Consider the following 26,571-nt stretch of genomic DNA (forward strand, 5'->3'; position numbering starts at 1 on the left):
TAGAACTTGCTTACACGTAAGATTCCTTAATCCGGCACACGATGAAGCTCTCAGAAACATCATATCATCTAGCCCCAGAAGTCTGTGGAAAACCTGCCTTTTATTACTTAAGAAAATAAAAACCGGAAGGAGATTAAACTCGCCCACCTGACTGATTTTGGTTTTCCTGACCCATTTTTGCTGGGCTGGAGGTGTGTGTGTGTGTAGGGAATAACGTGAGTCCGCCTGTTTCTAATATTTCATGTGAAGTTAGTTGCAGTCCTTCCTGAGAACAGATTTGAATTCTGATGTATTAGAGGTAGCTGTCGATTGTTCCTGTGAAATGGTCTGTATATATTGTAATTAGACAATCTACGTGCATAATTGGTATTTTTTGTTTCTTTTCTCTTTTTTTAAATAAATATGACTGAAGAGATGAAGTGGCTCAGCTTAGTATTGTTATCTTGGTTGTTATTGAAATGCAAATGTGCTTGTATTTAACAAAATAAACTCAGATTTTGTATGGTCTGAAAAGTGAATCTGGCTATGATTTCTTTTTCAAATGGGCCCAGAGCAATTTATTTTTTCAGTGAAAGTGGTGGTGTCACTTAGAAGTAGATGACTTGTCAGGGAATGGTGTGTAGTTCTGCATACTTTCTGTCACACTCAATCAGCCTGACCCATTATAAGAGTTCTTTCAGAACAGGGTGCAGATTCAGTGTAATAATAACGTGGCCTGTATTCAACGTGGCTTTTCCCCCCACTTTTTTTCCTTTTTTGGTCATATTCAGTGACCCTTAGTACTGTTGTGTAAGTTATGTAAATACAGTAAGGCTTAATGAACCCTCATGCCCATCGTTAAAGAGAAAGCACATAGCAGGTACATGAACATGCATCTATGGTTGGTTAGGGTTTCCGCCGATGGTAGTCACTGCCCCCTGCTGTATCGGAGCAGTGACTGAGCTGGTCAAGAGGAAAATTATTGTGATTGTGTGTTTCATCTCTTGTCTTTATCATCACATGAAATGAAAAAACATGCAGTCTTCATGCGAGTGTATGTGTGGGCAACATCTCGCATTGCGTTGCTACTGGCTTTGCTACTACTTGCTACTCATGGGAATAACCCCTGCTATCCCCCAAACCTGCCTTAAGAACTCACCTCAAGCTTGCTTAATGTACAGTAGGCAAGCAGATACCAGTGGATACTTAATTTAAAAATATTTTTTATTACTTATTATTGTTCATCTATTTATGTATTGCTGTAAAATGCATTATGCGCAATGCCTTTTGACTGTAAACTCCATGTCCCAGAAGCCCCATCTGATAGTGATGGGAACGCTCTGGGTTCACTCAAAGGATACAGTGGTGTTTATGAACTCTTCCGGTTCTTCACATGCACCACGAGAATACTCTTAAGAAAATAGCTTGTTTTCACTTTTGACCCTAAATTGCTGAACTTTGCAATAACTGTTCACAAACTGCACTGTTATTCCTGCAGTTATTTTGGCTTCTTGGGACTTCTTATTACTTGTAACCAAGCTTGTTCTGAACATTGAATATGTCAGACTATTAACCCTAAGTTTGAAGGAATTGGTGTCAAAAAGGCAAATATAGTTTGGCCTTGCCATGGTTAAGGTCAAATGACAGTATCCCACTGGCAAATGCATGAACTCTGAAATATGATAATTAAATATTATGTACTTTTGAAATATGATAGACTTCCCCAGGACTTGCTGTACCGACCCTTTGGAAGGCCTCTGATGCTTTTGAATATTATTAATAACTTAAATTGTGTTATGACCTTTATACTTTGTGATTGGCCGCAAATTATTTTTACCAAGTGGTTCTTGGAAATTTAAATACTGTTTTTGTAATTTACAGGATATGATGTGATGGCTACATTTAATCAATGATTTTTTATTATTTTTTTGCCAGTTACTGACATTATGGATATGGTGGTAATATTTGCATATATTGCTTGCTCTTACTGTGCCACTATGAACAAAGTTAAAGAGCTGTTATATATTCTCAAAACTTGTAGTACAAGGCCAACCACAAGGCAAACATATTTTTCAAAACCAAACAGTGAAATCACGTTTGTGCAAGAAGTTTGTCCTCTTGCTCTAATCCACTCTATCTAAAGCACTCATGACGTGTTGTGTATTTAACTGCCATTTAAAAACTATTAGGGCATAGTGTGCTGTATTCATTATGTAACATTTCCATTACAGTGTTGCTGAAAATGATGACATTGCCCAGAAATTATAAAGTCAGCGAATATAGTTTTGTTGAAATCCTGGACTGAAAAAGAACATTACTCATCTGTGGCGATGTTCTATCGTTGTCGGGGCAACAGTAGACTGTCTTCCCTTGGGAGGCCAAAAGGCCAGTGAAATAAGCAACTGGGAATCACATCCTCCTTTCCTCTGGAATTCTGGGAGTTTTCCAGCAGGGGTCACAGGCAAATCTTTCCTCTGTAGATGTACATCAGTAGCACACAGTAGAGACAAAAAAGCACTGCACTGTTGCTGTATAAGGCTGTCATTCACATGCTCTTTAACATGAATACAACGTTTGACACTTTTAAGTCTGGTGTCACATCACAACAGTAGATTGTTGTGTTAAAACATGAGGTTAAGAAAGTGGAGTTTATGCTAGGAACCTAACTGTTCTGCTGCTTGTATGCAACATCATACTATTAACAGTATTTCTGATTTGTTTTCATGCATTGCTCTCAAATAACTTTTAAACATTAAAAATGTTTTGGATGTTAACAAACTGTCCCCATGTAGTCTAATATAGTGAAACAGGAAGTTTGACATTGATCTTTGGGTTCATTAACTTGATTTATATACCTGGCATGTCAGGGGGGAATAAAATACTGCTGTAGTTTTCGTTGAAGATTCCACTGTGCTACCATTTAGTTTCTGCAAACATAAATTCTCCTCCATCAAAAGTACTGCCTGGATTTATAATTAAATGTCATCTCCAAATTGTGTCCATCTTCATAAGATTATATTGATAAATAGTAATTACCAAACATCCAAGTTACATGATTAGCAAGATGCCAAGCTAGATGTAATCTGTTTGATAAGATTTGTAACCTGTGTACAAATTCTCAACAAATCCAGAATCTGTGAGTTCTGCAAAATTGAGACAAGGCCTTATTCTTATAAAGAAAATATTTTGCTCTGATATTTAATCGTGTACACTGTTCAGACAACAATAAATAATTGAAGTAGCAATGCGCTCAAGTGAACAAATTACTATAATAAACTGTTTAAAATATGCCAAAGGGAAGCTTTTTATTTTATTTATTGCATATATGCATTAGCATGTTTTTGAACAGGGGCCAGTACAACAGTAGTGAAAAACTAAGCTGATGTGGAACTCTATTATATCTTTAACACAATCTTGCTTATTTTTGTTTATTAAAACGCTTGTGTGAACACGCAATGTCAGATTCATCCATTTTCATCTATCGCAGCTAGTTCCCCTGTTTGCCTTAGTAAAATATCCCTTTCAGTGCTGTATGTAGCCTTCCGTACTAGAGATGGTTCAGAACATTTTTGGTATGTATGGCCGTCTGTCTTGAACTCATGCCTTTGAGACGAAGCATTGCAGAATGGAGCACATGCGTGTATACGTGTTCTTGTTTGCTTGTTTATGTATGTGTATGCACATGCTTGTGTATGCAGAATATGTTGTGCTCCTTGTTTGGTTCACAATGATTCTGTGGGCTGTAATGGAACTGGTCTCTGGAGAGGCGGTGGGTTTTTTCCTGCTTGTAGCACCGCTAGTTTATCTTGGAGTAAAGTGCACCATTTCCTTTGTCCCAGCAAAAACAACTACTTAAAGAGGAGACAAAATATATGAAAGTGTAAAGTTTTTGAGTGTCCTTAGATGAGGTCATAAGCCCTTACGTAATAAAATAATGTAATAAAATGTAACACAGTAATAGCAGTATTTATGCCTGTTTTGAGAGCAGAGTGGTCCATGTGTTCTGTGCAAGTGTGGATCAATATATCTGGGCCTGTGAGGACTGTATTACTCTTATTAGACATCCCGCTTTGTCATTTCAAACCATTTCTCCACCAAGGATTTTTTTTCTTTTTCTTTTTTGTCAAGGCCTTCTGATTTTTAAGACCCGTCTTGTATGGTGCCTGTGGTTTCTTCCCTTTTCAGCCAGTGTGCCCCCAAAAACATCCCTGTCATAAAAAGAAAATTCCCTGCCATAAATAAAGGGTTCAGATTGATCTGGGATATCGTTGGCTCATAACATAAACCTTGGCACACAACAGCTGGACGTTGCTGTCGCCAGTCAGCGAGTGACAGATCTTGCCAGGCCTGCATGGTTTCATTGTTCGTGCTGACTGTTCTGCGGAGTGTACCTGGGCTTGGGTTGTCGGAGGTACATTCAATTTTGAGTTTCAACAAGGGTTTGTTTGACTGTTGCACCTTAATTTGGTCGTTTGTCTTCCTGGTGTATATTTGTCGATGTGCAAAGGAGCCAACCAGAGGCGAGTTTGGCAGAGGAAACCATGCTAGTCGCAATGCGTTTTTAATGGCAGTCTAAATTGCAGAGCCGTGTTCTGACTATGAAAGTATGTGAGCTTTGTGTATCCTCTAAACCACCTTGTGAGCAGAATTCTGTGCTCGATGATGATGTGTTTGTCCCTTATCCAGGTAGAGCTCCAACTCGCCCCCCCCCCCCCAACTGTCCTGACACCTCCAGACCTGCTCCTCTGCGGACCCACAGCCCTGTAGCCTCCATGAATCTGATCTAATTTAATGGTGAAAGCCTTGGTGCCGTGGTTACCTGCAGTTTGGTCCTGTGCTAGACAGCCAGCCAGACATGCGAGATTGGCACAGTGGTCTGAGCTATGGGGCAGCAGCGCCAGCTGCTCGCTGTTTTCTGACTCTCCCGGCTGCTTGTGGTCCTTAATTTTGGCCGTTTAGGATCTTCCGCGATTTGCCGGGGGGGATAGAGGTCCTGTCCTGAGTGCGGTTCTATTCTTCTCTCCGCCTACTGCCTCCTCCTGACCCTTCCGGTGTTTGTGTGTCCCTCTTTTGTACATTGTGTTTTTTTGTTACAAGTTGTGCACTATGTTAAGCACTGTGGGTTTAGCTTGATAACGTCTGTGGATAAACTCCCTGATACTTGCATAACAATAACATTCTACAGTGTACAGTGCATGCCATTCATTTAGCCAAAAAAGAAAAACAGATGTTTAACAGAACTTTGGCCGAATAATTATTTTATCTGTAACTAGTATGCCTGGAATTTCCCTTTATCAGGCTGGTGGTTTCATTAGGCATGACTCCATCTCAAATTGATTCATCCAGAGCCATTTTCTAAGATGCTAGTGTGAACTCTGATTACACTTTGCTGAGGTCCGAGAATGTTTAACTACGCTGGTAGACATGTGCTAGCTGCCTGCTTTTCACAGGAGCAAGTCACCAGCCTATGTACCTGAGAGCCAAAACAAGTTTGCTAATACGACTTTTGACCTTTCACTCTGCTGTGCTTCATAGGATCCTTCTGACTGTCCATTTTTAAATAATGTAGTTTGGCTGTTTTTAAGGCTGCAAGGTTGAATTGTGCATCCATAATGTAATGTTATAAGCATATATGCATTGCTATGAGGTTCATTCTTTATTTGAGTTTGGATGCAGGTCTCTGGACTTAAGGTGTTTTGGTATGGTGGAAAGCAGACTTCATTAGCCCAGAAGAAGTGCATTTTCCCTGATAATGTGTCTTTCGGGCACACACTTCCAGCATGACTGCAAATTAATGCAGTCAGTGTCCGGGATAGATTGCTTTATATGAATATTGGGCTATTTTCATAAATGCCTTCACTTTATCTTGCGGTATCCACAATGTATAAATGTTTTCCTGGTATGAATTAATCTTTTTTATGGAACCTGTAGGACCCAAAAAGCCCCTTGCAAGCACAAACACCGGTTTATACAGATTTGTAGTTTTCAGTTGCAAGCGCAGAGCTCCACAGTTGGTGTTTTTACCTCCAGTTTTTAGGGCTTGCACTGGGTGAATAGTATGGAGCAGGGCATTTTGGAACATGTTAACTGATGCAAAGGCATGGAACAGCAGGTCTGAAAATTCTGCTGGCTGAAACCTGGGCTCAGTTACCTGTCTTAAGAAAAACCTAAAAGGTGGACCTAAAAATTCAAATGCGGGAGCGAACCCTGAGAAGATGTAGACTGCTGAAAGCTTGGCGGGGGATGCTGTCCCACAGGAAGGCCTTGAGGACTTATTTAACAGCATGGTGAGGAGGTATGAAGGAGCAAGGCATGGGCAATATATTACGCATTGTTTTGGATTTATGGCATCATGTACAGGTCTGAGTGAAGTTTTCCATCACACAGCTGCCTTTTAGGCAATCGTAATCAGTGTTTAGCACTTGCACTTGTTAGTGCGGTACGTGGGCAAACACTGATTAAGATACCTCAACTGTTCAGAAAAGCAATGGCAAATTAACTTGTCCAACTTAAAAGCACTTAAACTGAATATATTAAGTTATAAATGATAAACTGGCCTTTTCAGGAAACTGTAATAATGTGCATTTTTATCCCTGCATTGGGTGGTTTCTCCAACATTGGGGAGAATTCTTTCTTGAAAAATAATGAAAAAGCTTGGTACTGTATGTTGAACTCATAGTTATTATAGGGCTAATAATACTGTTATGTGAATTAAAATGTGTGCAATTCACCAGTTTATTCAATCTATCAAATCTTGTTGATGTTAATGATCCTTTAAGATTTTTATCAGTGTGTAGAGAGCTGTGAGGAGATGCAGTGACTGCCATGGTCCTAATTGTAACAGTCCTATAATTTCTGAAGGTGTTTTGGAAAATACCTTACAAAACAAGGGTAGCCTTATAGGATGCTGTGTTCTGAGGCATTTTCTATTTTATCACATTGCCAGCTCTGTTTATAATTTTTACATTGTTTCAATCTTGCGTATATGGTGTACAATGAACATTATTGTAAGACTGTAATGATGTGTATCTGTTCTAACCCTGTACCCATTCTGAATGTGCAAGGCAGTTACTGGGTAATAACACTAGCAACTGTTATTTGTAATTTAAATAAATCTAAGGTTTTAACTTAGATCTCAGGACTTCTGGTTATTCCAGATACCGTTTGACTTTTTTTCTGTCTCTTTCCCCTTTCTCAAGCTTCATGAGTTTCTCGAGTTTCATGCTTCATTGCCTTGGAAATATTTCCTGAATGGTTTTATGAAATGCATACCTTGTTCCGATCTTTCCAGAAACTTTTCAGGAAATCATGAGAGGAAAACAGTTTCTCTGCTCTGGCCTGTGTTGTTGTAGCATTGGAATTGCCCCCGTTATTATACCAAGGTCCATGGATATCAAGTAAATGGGCACTTTACTGTCAAGATTAAAACAAAATATATATGAAAGGGTGTAGCCCGCTTGGTGGTGGGCACTGTGACATTTCAAAGACATAGTATTCCAGACACTGGGCGTTACACGTGGATTTACTGCCTTAGCAGAGTCTGTGTGTGGGACTGAGAAATGGCCGAGATGGTGAATGGAAGGTGTTTCCATGGAGTTTCTTTTTTCTGAACGGAGAACTTCCAGTGGATGTTAAACTCTTCTCTGCCTCATCACTAAATCTCCTCCACCTGCTTTTGCTCAAACTGATAACACGAGAGCCACTTTCAGACCCCCTGTGTCGTGGCCGAAGTGCATTGATAACATAGAGTGTTTCTCGTTGTTTTTCGGAGTTGAAGCCTTATTTGTGTGCTTGTTTTGCCGCATCCCCTCCTTCAACTGACTTTTTTTCCTATGTACCAAATGAGAAACTATTTGTAAATGTGCAAATTTTATTTCGGCTGATCTGGAAGTTACGAGCCACATTCTTCCTAGGTTTCTCACCAGCTGCAGACGTCTATGTGTGGGGGTGTAATTATTAGCATGTGTGCAAGCTATGGTTAAGATAAGTATCAAATTCAATGGCATGTATTGAATATGGGTTAATTATGGCAAAAAAAGAGATGTTTTTGTATTTCTAAATCATTATGTGACTATTTGCTGTGCTTCCCCACATGTTGTCTTTAGAAAGTGCTTTTGCTGAAGTCTTAACCAGCTACCACACAAGAGTTTTCACAATGCTGCTGTTATGTTGTGGCAATGTTATTTTACTGTCACTGTACCACGGCTCTAACAGCAAATACTTTTTTCTGAATCCTAGACCTCAGTTTTACTCTGTTGTCTTATTGCAAGCTTATATAAAGGAAATAAGAAAGATGTACACAGCCATTTTCTTTTTCCATGCAGATTTTGGTTGTATAATTAATTGGTATTGAGTGGGTTTGGTGTTTTCTGCTGGTATTGAGATATAACCCACAAAATGATGGCTTTCTCTTTATAAGTATTTAAATGTTTTTATGGTATTGAAAGTGACCTGCTGCCAAGAATGAGGGCTTATTTGTAATGATGTTGTGGCCGAAAAGAGAGCTTACTAACGATATGAACTGAAAAGAGAAGTCATATTTCACTGTTGAAAATTAATTTTCCCAGCAGTCTGCCTGGAGACAGTGGAGTCTCTAATTCTAGGATTTCATATTGGCTGACGTGGTTTAATGAGCTCCATATTATTTGTTAAATGTCTCAGTAGAATCCCTAATGCTTAAGAGGTCAGTACTCCACAGTGCTGCGCTCTGCTTTGTGTCTTGGCCTATGGAAACTGCACACAGTGACTTCAGCTGTGGGGTCTAGCTGGTATGGTTCTTGCTGATGGGTGAGGAGCAGACAACAGTGGAAGAGAAGTTACTGTAGTGTATTTAGATGCAACACTGAACTGAGCCTGGTAGCCTATACAGATTCCTTTATTCTGACTATTAAAAGTTGGGTTCCTAATTTTCTGTGCTTAATTATACTGCATCCTCTGTCTTATTCAGGATCAAATTGTCCTTTGATTTGCCACTAACAAAGGTGTTCTTCGCCAACTAATTTTGGTTAGTTCATTGATCACCAAAATTGTAGCCTACTGAAAAAAAAGTTAGCATTTTTTTAGCATCTAAAATAGAGGATATTTGAATGTTTTTTGCTTCTCAGTAGGCTACAAACTCCTTTGGGTGCCTTTCTGCCCACTCCTTCGCAAATAGCAAATTGCTTCAAAACAAGTAAATAAATCCAATGAACTAAACCAGAATTAAGTTTCTTTCCTTACAATTTTAGTACTGTTGCACCAGTGTTGTATGTTGCTATTGGTGTTGGCCTGATCCGGCCACTTAGTACGGTACACCTGCGGGATTGGAGAGGTAATGCAAAAGAATGTATATTTTTAGATTTTGATCCTTATCTGCTGGAGAGATATTGGCATTTGGAAAATCTCTATTATGCCAAGCCCTCTCCTAAGACTTGATGGTTGTCGGGAGTGATAGAGAGCTCATTTTCATCCAGCGTGAAAAGTGGAAGGCCTAATTGCATTTCAGAAATTAAAAGGATGCGCTTAAGGCAGTCCCAAGCAAGGGAGCTGACTGACTCAATTACACAAGTGAAAAAACAAAGCATTTAATTTACCTTCACTTCACAAATTCACAAACTGATTTAATAATCGTTATGCGCCACGGGGTGTTGGTTGTCCAAAAAGAACAATGGACGCTATTGTAGACAAAAAGAGACTGGTGGTTAATGGCTTGTAACTGAACTAATATAGTCCTAATAAAAATATTTTTTGTTCAACGTGATCGTTCTCCGCCGTGGTTTATTTGGATAGGGATATGCTAAGCGTAATTTGTTTATCTCTCCATGGAAAGTGTAATTATGATGCTATTTCCTGCCACCGTCATTCAGGCTCATTCAGAAGTATTTTAGGCCAACCTGTGTAATTTTGGTAATTAGGCCCTGATTTGTTAAGAGTGTTTTTGTTCTCTCTGCAGCTGCCACGGAAGGGAGGATCAATGGAGGGGAGGATTTCTTTCAGAAGGTAAGAGAAAAATAACACATTCTTCTCCTACAGTCAGGACTGTTTGGGCACCCCTACCTCTGCTAGTACAAAGCAGGCCAATAACTTGACCCACGATAATGCATTTACATGTCTTTATTGATAAACAAGACACAGGTAAGCTCTCAAATGTTTGAAATTGAGACATGAAGATGCTGGCTGCATGTAGACATGACTTCAGAGACATGGCGTTTAGGGTACTAGGGCATAATTTGAGGTTTTTTTTTTTTTTTGTTGCTCGTCATTGATCGTTGGGAAGGGGTGATTGCTATCATCAGGAAATGGAGGTGAAGGTAAGTATGATCCAGCAGTGACCTGAGGCTGTCCTGAGCCAAGGATGTGTTACAGCCGTAAAGAAGGTGCTTTCACTATCCCAGCCGACTCCACTGGGCTTCAACCAAACACCTGTGCGGAGGAGCACGAACGCCAGCTCTCCTGTCCTTTCTGAGCGAGCCAAGGAAAGCAAATTTCACTGTGTGTGTTTTTTTTAAGGTTCCTCCCTCTCCGGGGTTTGACAAAGGCTTTTCAGTGAGGCACTTTGCCAGCCTAATTGGCGCAGCGTAGAAAAATATCCCCCAGTGAGCGCGGGCATCCAGGCGGGGCTCAGATACTGAGAGACGGGCCCCGACCGTTGAAGCGGACATCAGATGCCCCCCCCCCCCCCCCCCCCCCCCCCCCGCCAGGGAGAAAACGGCCCCTCCTGGAAGGGGCGAGAGGAGAAGTCCTCAAAATAAATACGTTTTCAAAGAGCCGGGTGCCACTTATCGCAGGAAAATAAAATTCCTACACATAGCCAAACTTATTGCCGTCTGTGTAAAAATCTGACGTGAGAGAAAATAAACCTCTGTATTGAGAGAGCCTCCTTGCTGCTGTGCCGGGTCCATATCTGAGGTTACGGTCACCCTCTCGATGTTTTAACTGAGCCGGGGCGAGATGGTATTAAAGCACCGGAATGTCAATCCCGGCTTTGAAAATAAATCCTTTCCCAACTTACCCCGTAGAATTATAAATGGTTCCTTAAATGAGTAAATGATGAAAGCGAAGAATGTGCTAAGTAGCGCAGAGAAATGGCACGTTTCGGCCAGTTATGTTTGAAAAGGCCTTGCAATGACTGGTAAAACTGGGTCACCCCCCCCAAACCCCCCCACCCCCAGACACGGACATGCATGCATAGTAAAAGAATAGTTTATTTAAACGGGCTCCTTGAGCGCATTAGATGTTTGAAAATGTGGTAACCAGCACCCATCGATAATTTACAATTTACTTGACGTTCCCGGCCATTTGTATGGGCAATACTTACAAGGTAACGGTCCATTACAGATGTGAAAGCGATCGCGCTTTCGATATGAAAATAAATAAATAAAGACTCGAGACTTGATTTTTGTTCTCCTGTGTCTTTTGGCAGCAGCCTGTTTCCAACGAATGGCAAGCGATGAATTAAAAGGCAATCAGTCATCTGGTTCGGTGACCAGTCAAACAGAGACTGAGAGGCACGTGTATGTACATTATTTAATGCACCGAGAAAAAAGATCTAGTTCAAAAATGACATGCATATTCAATCAAATCAAGATGTGCCAGGTTTTTAAACGTAGGAGTATGTAAGGCGTTCCTATTTTACATCTTGGTCACTTCAGAAAGCTACACAATGGTGTAATTCATCCTTTGTCAAAGATGTCTGTCTTTACACGAAGGTCTGAGATGAAGTCCATATTTGAGGCTGCTCCACAGGAGAGAAACCAAACAGTTTGGTGGATGAATAAATTCAGGAATGTATATTTGTTCATCTGAAATTGATTATTCCGGCCTATGCACCTGTTTCCTGAGGTGCTGAAACTGTGCTATATTGTACAATGAATTCATTTTTTTATATCTGTCCAGTAAGAATTGAGTATAGTGGGGGGGGAAAAAGCAGGATTCACAGTTGCGGAAGGTTGAAGTTGAAGGTTGTAGGGGTTGGTGTAGGTGTGAGTGATTGAAGCAAAGCATTATTGTCGTTGTATAGCAAATCTAAACATGGGGCTGAATACGATTTGCCCATGGTCATTTTGCAAGACTAACATCTCCCTCTCAATAGCACAACGCTAACGTGCATAGCCAAAACAATGGAGGAGCGCTTGGCTGTGGTGTAGGGGATTAACATGGACCCCCTGGGGATGATGGTAAACCTCTGTGTGGTTTCACTTTGGGGCGTCTCATTGTGAGGGTCATTGGTAATGTGGCCGTACGTCCTGGGGTTTGTATACTCCTGTGGTGTTCCCCAGCACCACAACCTCCTCTAAGGGATGCTGCAGTTTTTCATCATCTTTTCAGTGGTGAAGCTGCTCATGAATGCTACATGGCACGCTAGTATAGTTTATACTCCCTAATAGCGCTATATTCAACAGCATGTAGCATTATGCGCAGATTTGCTAAAGCGACATAGGCAGAGTTTACGGTCTAAGATTGAGAAGTTTTATAAGCATATACTTGGAAGTCATTCTATTATTTTTATTTAGTTGGCAATACATGAGAATTTACTTGTGAGTTTGACTTCTGGCTGTTTCTGCACTTCCTAAGCTGTCCAACAATCTAGAGTTAAGATGTTAATAAATCATGTGCAGCATTTCTTACAAGCTTTTCTAAAACTAACTTAATGAAGCAGCGCATAAGCACATTGCACACGTGCACAGACACACATACACACACACGCACGCACGCACACAAGAATTTAGATGAGTGGTCAAGTATTTACTAATTTTGTCTTCCAGAGAGACTGTCTGATCTAAACATTAACTGAGCCTGATGAAATCTTAAATCATCTTTGAATTTGTTTCTAGCTCAACCACAGTGCAATTCAGAGCACAACATTTGAACCAGCCATTCGACCAAACATGCTACATGGTGCTGAACTTACCACAGGTGACAGACCTGAATGCTCTCCCACAGCTCTTTGGTACTAGCACCGTGTACGATTATTGCTCATTAATGGCATTTGTAAACAAAATGATATTTGTAAGGCTCAAACAATTTTTTTCTTTACAGCAGCCATTAATGAGTACAGCAGAAACAAGAGTGTTGAGAGTGAAACAGGTGTGTTGAGAGTGCCTTCATCAACAGTTGCCGTGGGGTGAATGTAGACAATTCCTAACACTGCTGTGGGCACAAACAACCAATATCACAACTTGGACAGAAATGTGAATCTGTTCTCAGTCAGATAAAACAGTAGTTATAAGGACTTTGGATGACGTTGCAGTGCCTACTCGGGGGATGAGTGCCTAGCAGTGCCTACTAGGGGGATGGGTTGTGTTCGATGAGTCGCCATGTGTGTTTCGATGACACTCACTCTTTCCCTCCGAAACCCAGAGCGCTTAGAGGGGCCCAGACTGTTGCGATGATAATGCAACGAAAGACTTCAGGAAAACTTGCCATTGAAATGAGCTGAAACATGACTGGGATTTTTGGCCAGAGAGTCAGTGAGGAACAATAGTTTAACTTTACAATAGTGAGGAATTATATCATTCATGAACATACTTACTGAAGTTCACAGCACAAGTCCAGATAAAGGTTTATTGTCCATTGCTTTGTTATTTTATGAGGAACTGCTCCAGCTGGCCATTTTGAAAGAATAGATGAATAAAGCTCATAAAACTGACACACAATTAACTCATCAATCATAAAACAGATCATAACCAAAAATAGGTCGTAGTCTCAAATAGAATTGTCAGTGGTATATACACTACAGTATGATATATGAAAGTACTTTGGTGCTTGGCCTGGGAAGCTTGTATTTCCCGAAATATGTAATTTTGTGTATTGGTTAAGGCCATTTTAACTTCCAGTATGTTAAAGTTGTTTTTCTCCCCTTTCATTGCAGATCTACTGTTAAGACAGGTGGATTTCTTATTAATGTTGTCCTTAATTAAAAAAGGGCAATACTGCTTAACAGGCTGGCTTGGCATGTATATCTTATCAGAACTTGAAAATATTGTTTTTAATTAAACAAGTTCAATGGGTATTAGGAAGTAAACCCGCTTTGAAGACTGTTTACAGTAAGACAGGGTTCGGGGAAACAACTCCATGTTTCAACATTAAAGCTGAAGTCATTTTTGGTCAGTAAGACTAAAATACTTTGAGGAATGCAGATATTTCATTAAGTCGTGCTGTACAGAATGTTTATGCTCTTTTGAAAAAATTTTAATAAAATTCCTCAGCTCTTATGTTGAATTCATTAGATTTTTGCCCCCCATGCCAGGCGTTTTGTAAATGATTTTCAGCTAGGTTTAATGCATGCCATGTTTTTTTCAAATCCTTTTGTGTCATTGTTTAGATACAATCTTTTTCTTTTATTAATGGGATAATTACACATGTAACTCACAAGTGTGTAATTATTTATATATTCCCTTTTCCTTGAAGTATTCATCATGCAATTTTAAGAAATTTAGAAGTTATTATCGATTGTTTTCACAGAAGGGTTAACAGTAGGAAATTAGGCCTTCTTGTGTTTTGTGGACTCTGGTAAATGGCTGTAATATAAATAATGCATAAATAATGTTTGTTGTGCTCAAATATTTCATATATACATACTGATTTTGAGGTTGTAACTAGTGTAGAAAAATCCATGTTTACCTCATTCTGCCTGTCTACCATGGTTGTAAGGTAGATTAATAGAAATGGAAAACATTAAATGGGTGTTAAAATAAGTAGGGTGTTCCTGCCCTTCTTCATTAATTCCCTGTTGATTTAGATAGAGGTTTGATTGCCAGCTAACGTGATACACTGTTGTATAACGCTTTCCTATCATCTCTGCCTGTGTTTAGCATAAATGAAATGGGTAAATTTCCATCTTCGAGACTTATAAGCAGCAAACTATGTATAAGTGTTATACTGGCAGAAACGTTAGCAGAAGCTGAGAAGGAGGGCGGACACTCCTGTTGTGATGTTTGGAAAATGGAAATGCCAAACTGACAAGGTTCATTCCACTTTCTCTTCAGATTACAGCTCCCGAGTCATTTTGCGGGGATGGATTTTTAAAAAAATATTTCTGTGAAGAAGCTTGAAGTCGGCATTCGTGGAAACATATTTGGATCATTTCCTCCACCCACTCCCTCGTTTACCCGCCCACGTACTGGACGCAGCGCGGAGCGCCGAGGTCTCACTGACTCATGGGAAGAACAATGATAGATAGCATGTTTCGTAAGCGTTGCAGACGTGCGTTTGAGCTTCTCTGACTAAAAGTGCATGTTTCGTGAACGTTGCAGACATGCGTTTGAGCTTCTCTGATTAAAAGCGTCATCCTAGTCACCGGAGTGGAGGATGGTATGGGAAGGCTCCTTTTCTCCTCGATAACGTATGCTTGGCAGTGCTTCAGATGACTCGTATCCCCTCTCTCTCTCTCTCCCTCTCTTACTCACTGTCTGTTTATCGTCTGTCGAGGGCCGTAATGAACAGCTCTGCGTCGATGCGTCATTTCTTGACCCGTGCACTCGTACGCTGCCGTCTCCAACACAAGAGGAGGGGTTGTTTCCCTCAGGCGCTCCCCGTGGGAATCCTATTTTGACAGTAGCGGTACGTTCCCGTGCCTTTACCGTGCTCGGACGTATCCAGTGTTTCCCCTCCTCGCTGTCCCAGAATTTCAAACCGAAAGCCCCAGCGAATACTTCTAGCGTTAGGCCACTCCTGTCTCTCCCCCGTCCCCTGGCCCAACCGTGCTGTAAACAATGCCAAGGAGAAATATGATCACTGATGTACTGCGAGTTGAAGCCAGTGCATTCTGCTCCTTTAATTTTGGAGCACAATACGGCGCCTTGTCGTTTGGAAAAGAGAAATGGAAAGCACCTTAAGATCACTTTACGTTTATTTGAGGGGTTTTTAATCGAAAGGGCACGTAACGGCATTAAAATTAATGGATGTGAATTCCTGCCAGATGATCTGTGGAATTAAATGTGATTAACTCAAACTCCTCAGAGCTGTGTTGTTGATAATAAAGGCTAAGGATATGGCGTGGGCTGTAGTGAAGGGCAGCTGGCTGCAGAGAGGCTTGACCAAATAGTGACAGATTGCAAGAGAATAATAGGTTATTTATACCTTTTGAGTTGTTTAATACTAATATTAATTTGTGCACCTTAATTTTTTTTTTTTTTTTAGGAATCGTATCAAGTTGTCTTTGCATTGTTTTTGCCCTCCTCCCCAAATGTAAAAGTCTAGTTGCTTGTTCATACTCTAGTTGACACTGCATGAAAAATATGAGCACTGAACACAGCCGTTTGGTGATGTTGAGTTTGGTTACAAACTGCAAATCGATTCCGCCTGTAGACTACTAGAAGTGATTGAAGGTACTGTGTGTGCCAGGGCTATTCAATTCTAGCTTGTGGTTTCATTCACTTGGATCCCAAATGTGGCTCAGAATTGTGTCCTATCTCCTTTTTACTTTAATGGATTAGGAAGGGATATGTTGCCTCTTGTTCATAATCCAGAGCGATTTAAGGCTGTTCAGTACCCACAATGCCCCTGGGCTGCTTTACTGTGAAGTTCTCTTTTTTTTGTTTTTGTTTTAGCTGCTCTTTCTATTCAGGCATTGTTGACTCAACTGATTCTTTTTGAGGTTCTTCTGGTGTCCGTGACTTTGTACAAGAGGTGAGTCATTTTAAAAAAAAAACTCATTTTCATTTTTTAGGAACAAAGATAAAGGGAGAAAAAAAACATATTATTTTGACCCAGCTTCCTGTGTGGATTTGGTTGGAGCCATTTCCTCCCAAACCACTTGGGCTGGAAATAGAGGTGGTATCAGAAACTGAGAGGCTCTTTTGTATTCTTCGGTCTGCTTAGGATAGCTCCGCCCTCTGTGTCTATGTCATAATGCTGTATGTCCAAAGGGTGCAGCACCAATGTGTGTGTATATAATATAAGGCTTGCGAGTCAGTGTGTTGGCAATGGGTAAAATACCATCTGAACGAATGCGTCGCCTGTCTCTTGATGCTGCAAGTTCAGCAGCCCCCTGCTGGATCAGCAGTTGAAGCCTTGGTGGTTTTGGCAGGGCAGGAAGCAGGCATGAATACAGCTTCTGCACGAATGTTAATTCTTTAATATTCATTAAATAATTCTTTAATATTAATTTGGTAATATAGCTGTAGAAAACTAGTGCACTATAATGGGTAAGGACCTGGTCTTGTAACTTTAAGGTCACAGGTGCTTAAATACAGGTACTTGCATTGCTTCAGTATATATCCTGCTGTAAAAATGGATGCAATATAAATGCTTTGTAAATCGTGTAAGTCGCTGTAATGTAAATGTGAATCTAAAATGCATTTGGACCAGGATTTTGTTGTTATCTTGTTATGAGGCCTTTTTAAGTGCATTATCTTTTTTTTTTTAAATATTTTTTCTTACATCCCTTACTATACACACACACATATATATATATATATATATCAATTTGCAGTTAATGGCGTTCAAAGATCAGGGCATTTAATTGTTATTCCTGTGTTGGTGTATAATGTGGTCTAGCTATGTCACTGCTGACCTAGACACTATGTACACAAAGCTGGTTATTCATTTCTGCTCTTTTTTGCAGTCCCATTTTTAAATATTGTTTTTTAATATTGTGCTGCTTGCTTTACCTGATTTTCTGTTGTGTATTTGCATTCTGGGAACTGTAGTTCAGTAGGGGCACTGCATCACATTTTTTATAGGGCAGGAAAGGGATACATTTCGCCAATAAGCAAGCAAAAAAAATCTCTCCCACCTCATTTTACTTCTCTCTTGACAGAAGTTTAACACTGTGGAAGAGAAAGATACCAAGTCTCACCAAACTCTTGGAAAGAGCTAGAAACCACACAGTGGTAGCTCTTGTTATTATATGGAAAGTTTTCATGGGATATGTTACTTTCTGGAAAAGAAAGGGGAATTCCTTAGAAGATCTATGGTGTGGTCGACACTGAAGACCGGCAAATGCTAGGATTCTTGAAGGATCAGTGTTTCCCCTAAAATGACTAGGCCAGCAGCACCACTGCTGATGTTTACAACTATATAATATCTCAAATCATTATTTTTGTGACCACATAAGGGTGCAGTTGTAGGTCCTCAATAAAACATTGATAATGGTGTAACATCCATTGGAATTCAGACCTGGGTCAAATGCGTATTTCTTTTGGATTCAGATACTTTTCTGTGCTCTGTTGCTCTGGTGTAATTGAGCCTGCTAAGATGACCAGAAGGCAGGGTTTGCACCTTTTGAGAGTATTTCATTGGTTTCAATACACCAGACAAGATCGGTAATGCGTAGAAAAGTATTTGACTCCAAAACAAATATGTATTTGACCCAGGTCTGTTGGAAATACCTTTTTGATGAATATGATTACTGAAGGAAGAGCTCAGAGGTGCCAGGATAAGTAATTCTACACAAGGTTACTAAATGTACTGCTGCTATTAAAGTATTGGCACCAAACTGAGTTCACTGCAATTCAATAGTTTTTTATAGTATGTTTTAATGTTGAGTTATAGGAAGAGCTAATAGAAGATAGAACTAAACATTACTTTAAACTGCAAGAGTATTTTCACATTCATAAAAATAGTTTACTATGGCTTTTATTTTTCATAATAAAAAAAAGATTTGTTTGTATTATTACAAAAGCAGTGAGCACTTGGGGGCGTATGTATATGGTGTGAAAATCAGGCCGCCCTATGGACTGCACCACGAGGTCCCCCCTACTGTGGCATTTTAGAAATACCTTTATCACCTGCTTCTTTGTGGTTTAAGGCAAACTGGATATTTTGGCTTTTTCATGAATAAATATGAAAATGTATGCTTGTATCAGGGCTGCGTGCCCACATAGATGACCCTGTAGTCATGAATGCATCACCTCTCAAGACTTTTTGCTACAAATAGAAATTTGAAATTCAATGGGGTCTTGAAAGTGGCAGAATGTCAATTTTCCAGTTAGCATAGACATGCAGACTTGAAGAAGAGCAGACTAGTACAGGCAGTGAAGATGGAGCTCAAGTAAGTCTGGAAGAAAAGGCTGTTCTCGGATAATACTGGGTTCTGTTGTGTTCCTTCAGGTTAATGGTGAAGTCCAGCTAATTGCAGTAATTCCCAATTGAGCTAACACATCATTTTGGCAGGCAGTCATGCTTCAATGAGAATTCGGTGAGATGGGACATTCAGAAAATGTACTCATGTGAACTAATAATGGCAATCACTGTGTAGGTCTATCATTCAGGGCATTCACGGGACCAAAAACAATTATAAATCTGTAAAAGTGTTTGTAGTTCAAGCGATGAGAATCAGCAGTGTGTTCAGGACAGAATAACCTAATATGTGGCCCATTGTGTGTAACTATTGTAGCCTTTTGATAATTGTTTTCAGATAAAAGAAAAAAAAGACTACTGTTTCCATAAAGACGTGTGTGGTCTTTTTTTAAGCCGTTCACATGGGTGTAGTGCTGCCAAAAATAGCATCAGCTACAGAAGAGACGGACTCTCATAAAGAGTGGGGGGGGAGGGGGGGTGTGACACAAAGAAGCGGGAGACTGGCCAAAGTCATCATCAAGTGAAGTTGTAAAACCAAGAGTGGGGTTTTTCACCGATCTAATCGGCGATGAACTTTAAAATCAGGGGAATATTCAGTTGTGTTAGAGCCTCGATCACGTCATTTAAATTTGTGACTGGCTGCAATCCCCACAATGTTTAGCTTAAAGGTCTGTGGCCGCCCTCCAAAAAATGTTCATCTTCCGAGAAAGCGAGCTGCCGACCGTTGAGCATTTGGGAATAGAGGACGGTTTGCTGAGGCAGCATCGGCTCTTGCTGGTTAAAGAGACAGCAGAAAGCAGCGGGCCGCGCAGATGTTACCTCTGCCGCTAGCCCGCTAACATCAGGTACGCGTGCAGAGAAAGACCATTAACTCCTGCAGCTGGAGAAACTAGCTCTTGATTATTGTGGTTTTCAGAGCTGTGTTTATAGACCAGCCCAAATCTCAGAATTGGGCAGAATTGTCCGTAATCCCCCATTTCCAGAAAGGAACTGTGTAGTTTGGGATTTTGTAGGCTAAGCGTTTCAAGTTCAATTGTTTTAACTGGACGCCGTTTCTGTAGCAGCTGTGCACGAATAACCGAGTGATTTAGATGTACTGCATAGAAAAGGGCCCCTTTCGTGCATTTTTTACAGATTAAAACATTTGTTTTTGTCAGAAATTGAGGCACAGACAAAAAACAGCAACCTCTATTCGCTCACGAGACTTGCACTTTTGGGAGTAATGAATTCCTTTAAAACTGCACGCAAAATGGTCCCAATAAAGTGCTGAATTTCAGTTCTGGAAAATGTCATTGTACAGCTTGTAGCTTTTTATAAAAGGAGGCATGCCAAAGTTTTCACATGGTTTGAACACACTGCTGCTGCAGAATACATTTGCTCAGGTTGATCAGTGGTAGTGTGTGAGTTTACACAATGTGCATGGGAATTTGAGGTTTGCTTAACCTCATAGACACGTCCAAATTTATGAAAAATCATTCCCGGCACTTGAAACCAGGACAAAATTTCTTTATTGAAAAAGCTGGGTACAGTTCATGAAGTTCATCGTAGGTCATCAAGCTTCTGAAAATGAAAAGGCAAATCAGTGTAAATCTGTTTGTTCAATATTTGCCTTAATATTAGTTAAAGAGCCTGTCATTCATAATGTAAAAGTAAATTATGTGGTGTCTGGTGTATGCAGGGGAACTGAACAACTTTCTTCCTGAAGGCCCAATAGGTATGCTGGCTTTTGTTCCTACCAATTAGTATGGCTTAACTTTTAGAAAACCATTGCATAGGCTAATGCAGGTTTGTATAGACTAATGCTGGTTTGCTCTTACTTCAAGCCAGAGTATAATGTTTGCAGGGTAATGATCATAAATATTGCTTTGAATATGATTGCGCCAATTAAGTCATTAAGATCAGAAGTTTGCCTGAAATGTAGAAACAGTTATGTAGGCCATGTTGTGTACCCCCTGCTTACAACAATATGCCTGACTGAGGGTTTTTAAACTAAGCATCCAAAATGGTTAGCTTAATGGATGGAAGCAGTTGTAGTAGTGTTCAAAATGTTAATACCCTCACTTGAAATCACCCTGTTTTACCACTTGCACAGTTATATAAGCAACTAAACTTTAAGTATGCAAAATGCATTTAGTAACATTACATATACAGTATGACTGTGATACATGATTGATTGGCAGTCCACTTTTAATTGTTGATGTCATTTTGGCTTCTAGTTTGAAGATCAGATACCCAAATGTTTTCCTTTCATTATTTTACGTTATTACTTAAGATACAGTGAAGAAGATTGTGCTCCCAGTAATCACAAGATCACAGTACAGATTTTAAGGGATGTCTCATTTGTAAACACCCCCCAGATGACTGCCTTGATATTTTGAGTCATCTGCAATATGATGTTATTGGAAGAAAGCCCTATTTGGAAAGCTTGCAGTTTGAATGAAGACTACAGCTGCAATCTGCTCTACTTAATAAATAAGATTCTTTCCACTGCCTGTATTTGATGAAATTGTTGAACTACTAAAGCTAATAACTAAACTAAGCATTCAATCCCTGCTCCATCTGTTAACCTAAACCCCCAGCCTGTTTTTCCTACATCTCAGAAAAGCATATATTATTTTTTCAATAATTACTAAAAATATCATTTTCATAATATTTTAAAATTATTTTTTCTGCCCTTTTGTATAATTGCATTTGTATTTTTGCTTGTTTATGTAATTACATGACATTATTATGAACAGATTTTATTCAGTTGTAAATATTTATTAGCTGTTATCATTTGTGGATTCTTTCCTTTCTTTAGAGCTTAAAATATAGTCAAAAGCAATAGTAGTGATTATTGTTATTTGCTTCTTAATTGTGATCTATTGTGACCACAGTATGCATGGCTAAATGATGCATTTCTAATGCTGTACATTATGCTGGCAGATTGAATGAGATGCGTTCAAACTGTTTACATGTCAGGCAGACTGTAGCCCATTTATACAGCTGGATTTCTACTCTTAAGTGGAGTACCTCTCTGAAGGAAAGGTACCACATGGGACTGAAATACTCGACGTTGAGTCGAGCCCCCCGACCGCATGCTGGCCGACTAGATTTACGTCCTCCAGCGTGCGTGATAGCAAAGCAACCACTGCCACAGGACGTTAATACAAATAAGGAAATGGGGAGGGACGTTCTGACATAGCAGCCTTTATACACGACCAGGCAGTGAACCTCTAAAACGAACCAGATGGCAAGTGTTTGCTTCTCTGGGCTGGGCCTGCCTGATCCCCCTGTCTGCGAACAGGAAGTAGCGTAAGTTGAGACGGCTCCACGACTTTGTCGAGAGTACATGTAGCATTAAAGTGTAACATGCTGTTATTCCTGGGGCCCGGAGTAGCACATTCTCAACTGCGTACAACCCCCCCCCCCCCCCCACACCACCACCCCCACCACATGCTCCTCTTTATGTTCAGTAGCTTCATCAGACTTTTCAGGACTCATTACCTTTGACGTTTCTCATATGTTTCCTAGATGGTAATGGGACCTTTGAATAATTTTACATTCCAGACACGGGGAAGTGTTTGCCTTTCGGTGCAAACCCATAAGCGGGTCGGCTAATGTGCGCTTGATGCTGTGGTGCATTTAATTCGGTGCAGAGTAGCCTCCCCGACTGTGAATTTTGACGGACTTGGTTTTCCTGAGCCTGACTGGTTAATAATTCCGGACGCTGACGGAGAAGGGGTGATTGAAAGGGAGCTGTAATGGGACACTAAGCACGTTGGGTTCGATTGTGAGGCATGCATCCTGTCCCTTGGAGAAGGAGGCCTTTATGAAAATTCCCCCTGAAAGGGACTTATTACTATACCAGGTGTACCTTCCAAAGTCAACATGGCACAGGGGGACCTTGAAGACTCTGGAAGGTGCATGTGCACAAAAGTGAAGGAATTTTGTTAAATGCGAAGAAAGTATTGCAGGCAGCTGCGGCAAATATGTTTAAACAGAGTCTGCATTGATTTTGCCTTGATTATATCCCAAAGTAATGCCTGTTGCTGCTTGGGGTCACAGATTTTGCTTGCCTGGTTTCACGGCAAGTCACGTACAATTATGGATAAATAAAGATCTGAAACAGGACACTGGTGAATCAGTTGTGCTGTGTCCTGATTCAGATCTTAATTTAGGCTTCAGATTTGTGTGTGTGTGTGTATGCGCAGGCATGCATGTGTGTATGTGCATCTTAGTGGATGAAATCAATTATTTTCCTGCAGATCATCTGTATCTTACATTTTGTTTGGCTTTACTTATTCTTGTTTTTCTTGCAGAACTCCTCTACAGTACAAGTACTATATGAAGTATTCATATTCATATAGTACTTGTACTATATGAATATGAATGTTGCATTTCATTAACAGTACTTAAATAATAAATTAAGCAAATGTATTTTTTTCATTGCTTGCTCAATATCATAGTGCTACATGACTTTTTCCATTAAAAACCTAACTAGGCTGAAATTGTGTCTGAACTGTTGTTCAATTTTCCCATTAAATTATTAGATCCATATTAGCATTTCTAGATGTAGTAAGTACACTTCAGTCTGAACAACTGGCAAGCATAAACAATGGTGGAAACATTATTTTTTATTTCTGACAGTATAATTATTTTCTCCATGGGAATCTGCTGATGAAAACAGTGGGGTGACTAATTATTTGAGTTCTTTCATTATATCATCAGCATTTACTCTTTTTTATCAATGGCTGAAACTTAGCAAAGGGAATGTTTACTATCAACTGAATTGCATTGTCTCCTTTTTTGGCATGTGTGGGACAGTGGGTGCGCTTAAATTCCTCAACAGAGTAGGATTTATGATTTTGCACACATTTCAGCCACACTACGTCCTGAGGCTTTTTCTCTCACAACAGTGGTGATCCAGGATTGTGTGTCAAAATGTCGATCCGGACACGTTTTTGTTTTCTTCTTCCTGCATCTGAAAGCAACGGCTGTTTTTTCCATCTTTCTTTCAGGTCATGGATGAGACCAAAACACAGATCGCGTGGCCATCGAAACTGAAGATAGGCGCCAAATCTAAAAAAGGTACAGTAGGCCTCGTCTGTTTCTCTTATCTGGGTTGAGTTGTGTCAGACGCGTGTGTGGCATACTGTATGCGAGCCAGTGCTCACTCCAATGGAGTTCCCCCTGCCTCCTCCCCCCACCTTTCTGTGAAGCTCTGCTAGCTCTCACCTCTGTCTAATGTAATTTAAGGATATTTTCTGTGATTTATCATGCTTTACAGTGTATGAGATCTTACAGAACGCTTGGGGGTCCTTTTCAGAGAGGGAAGCATAATATGAGCAGTACGTCCCTGAAAAGTTAGTGTGCGTTTTCAAAACGGCCCGTGGGGGAAGTGTTGAGCCGACTGTAGCGAGCGTACGACACAAGCTGATTTATCGATCGCGTCCGACCAAGCGCTTTCTGTGTTTCTTTGTGTCGTAGAGCTGCCGACGGTGTCCTGTAAATGCGCAAATGTTTGTGGTTTGTGGCTGGAGATGGCTTGGACTTTTTTTGAGAAGAATGTACTAATGTCATACATGACAACACCTTGCAGATTTTTTTATTTTTTTATTTCATTTTTTCATCAAACACATTCATGCATATATCAATAATATGCTATTTTAATATTTTTTGTAATGCACTTTGAGGAAAGTGAACAGTGCTTTAAGGAAAGTTCTGGTTCCTATACTTAATTCTGCATTTTGTAAATGTAAAACATTCTTTCCAAAATTTCACAGGCATATAAATAATTCATATGCCCAATTATAACTTTATTTCGCTGTCTGCAGGGCTGTGTTTACTTGGCTTGCATAAGAATATGAATATAAATATCATCCAAAAAGTGGTCTGTAGACCGTGGAGCTTTAATATAACATTAATTTAAAAAACTCAATTACCTGCTGTGTTTTAGAAGTCCAGAAGATTATCTCCAATGAAGAGAGAAAAGGTTTAACATTGCTGCAATTAAATGGTTAGGATTTAACAAGAGGCAGTTGTACCAGTGTTTCCTCCGCATTAATTTAATGTAAAATATACAAAAATCACATTTGGTAAATGTTGAAGGGAGTGATATTATATTTCATTAAATGGCACTCCACCATAAAATCACAATTTGATATAGAGCAGAGAAACTGTATTGTCCTTTAGTGGAAAAAGGTTATTGGCTTTACCATGTCAATACAGCATTGCAAATTAATAAGTTGTCATGAGAATGTTGATCATTTTTGGAAGAATTGCATACAGATTTGCCACACACTTTCACAGCCTGCTACCTTTTCACTTCAGTCCGCATCGGTTGTTTCTCTGATTCATTCATTCTTTTTTCAGTAATTTAGTATAGACATTATGAGAATGTCACGGTCAAATTGGTTGCTTTAACTCTGAAGGGAAATCAAAATAAGTGGTTGCTCATTTGAAGCAGATAACTTTAAACATGGTTTATGCTCATTTAGCTGCTTTGTACTTCGATCAGAAGTGTAAGGCCCTGGTCCCTTGTTTATATATGTGTCAGGGATGTTGCAGGCATACATTTATCTTGTTATGGAAGGCATGTTTATTTGCTGCCAAAGGCTTTCAATTCTGTGATATAATCTAGGATTTTAATACAGCCCACTAAAAGGCTAAACCCTATACGCATTAAAAATATTCTACTAACTTCCCTGAAGTTCTCAGGAAGAAGTTTGTCTGCTTGACTGCAATCACCTTTATGACTGTTTTGACCAATATTTTGTGTTTGCTGTGAATTCCTGGTGTGGCTAAAAATCGAAATGGCATTTTTACCATTTCAAACATTGTATTTCCCTTATTGAAACTCTGGAGCCCTGTTTTAAATAAATGTTCTGAACTCCAGGGATGGACTTTCATGGTTGCTAGAGGGAAACCCTGAGGCGTAGGCGTTAAGCTCGTCTTCAAACGTTAGCCTGACCCGAGCTCACAAGTTCATGATCGTCACAAATACTGCGCGTGTTAGGTTGTCATTGGTGAAGGTCAAAGGTTATTTAAATTCCGGCACGCTATTGTGTGCATTGGCAGGCAGCCCTCCGCATTACTTAAACCGAGAAAAATGTTACGTAACGGGTCGCAGTTATCTTGTGACCGCATGCACCAAACATCTCCGCGAATTAAAGATGGAAAACACATGCATTGCTCAGTGGCATGTGGACCCCACTGCATACTGTGTAGCTGTTGTAAACCGGGGGGAATTTCTATTTCCTGGTTGGCTGGCTAGCTGGCTGCACAACCTCTGCTCAGTGTTACTAGATGCCTTTGTCAGCTTGACTCCAGGGCTGTTACCACCTAGTTTAAATTAACCTTCGACTACAATTGAATTTCTTTACATACCAGCTTGATTAATTCAGACAGATACTGTATGTCACAGAGGTATTACCACTATTAAATGGTTGTACCTCTGAAAAATCATAGGACTGGATTTAATCACCATTTCTCCTTAACATTGACTGTCAATAAAACATATTTGGGTTTTTTTGGGGGGTCTTTTTTTTACTTACCCAACCATGAATAAAAGAAATGACACTTTCTTTTGGTTTAAAATGACATTAACCA

At 39.9% G+C, this 26,571-nt stretch overlaps 1 protein-coding gene across 1 annotated transcript in view; it reads left to right on the forward strand.

The window, feature by feature from the left end:
* The window catches only part of LOC118221560 (protein bicaudal C homolog 1-like), a 70,486-nt gene that overhangs the window by 10,553 nt on the left and 33,362 nt on the right, over window positions 1-26,571 (forward strand). Inside the window, exons 2-3 of the mRNA XM_035406754.1 lie at window positions 9,911-9,957; window positions 23,982-24,051. Of these exons, the coding sequence (XP_035262645.1) occupies window positions 9,911-9,957; window positions 23,982-24,051 (117 nt within the window). The remainder of the gene's footprint in view (window positions 1-9,910; window positions 9,958-23,981; window positions 24,052-26,571) is intronic.

The sequence above is a fragment of the Anguilla anguilla genome, chromosome 2 (genome assembly GCF_013347855.1).
Source record: "Anguilla anguilla isolate fAngAng1 chromosome 2, fAngAng1.pri, whole genome shotgun sequence".
In the NCBI taxonomy this organism is placed as follows: Eukaryota; Metazoa; Chordata; class Actinopteri; order Anguilliformes; family Anguillidae; genus Anguilla; species Anguilla anguilla.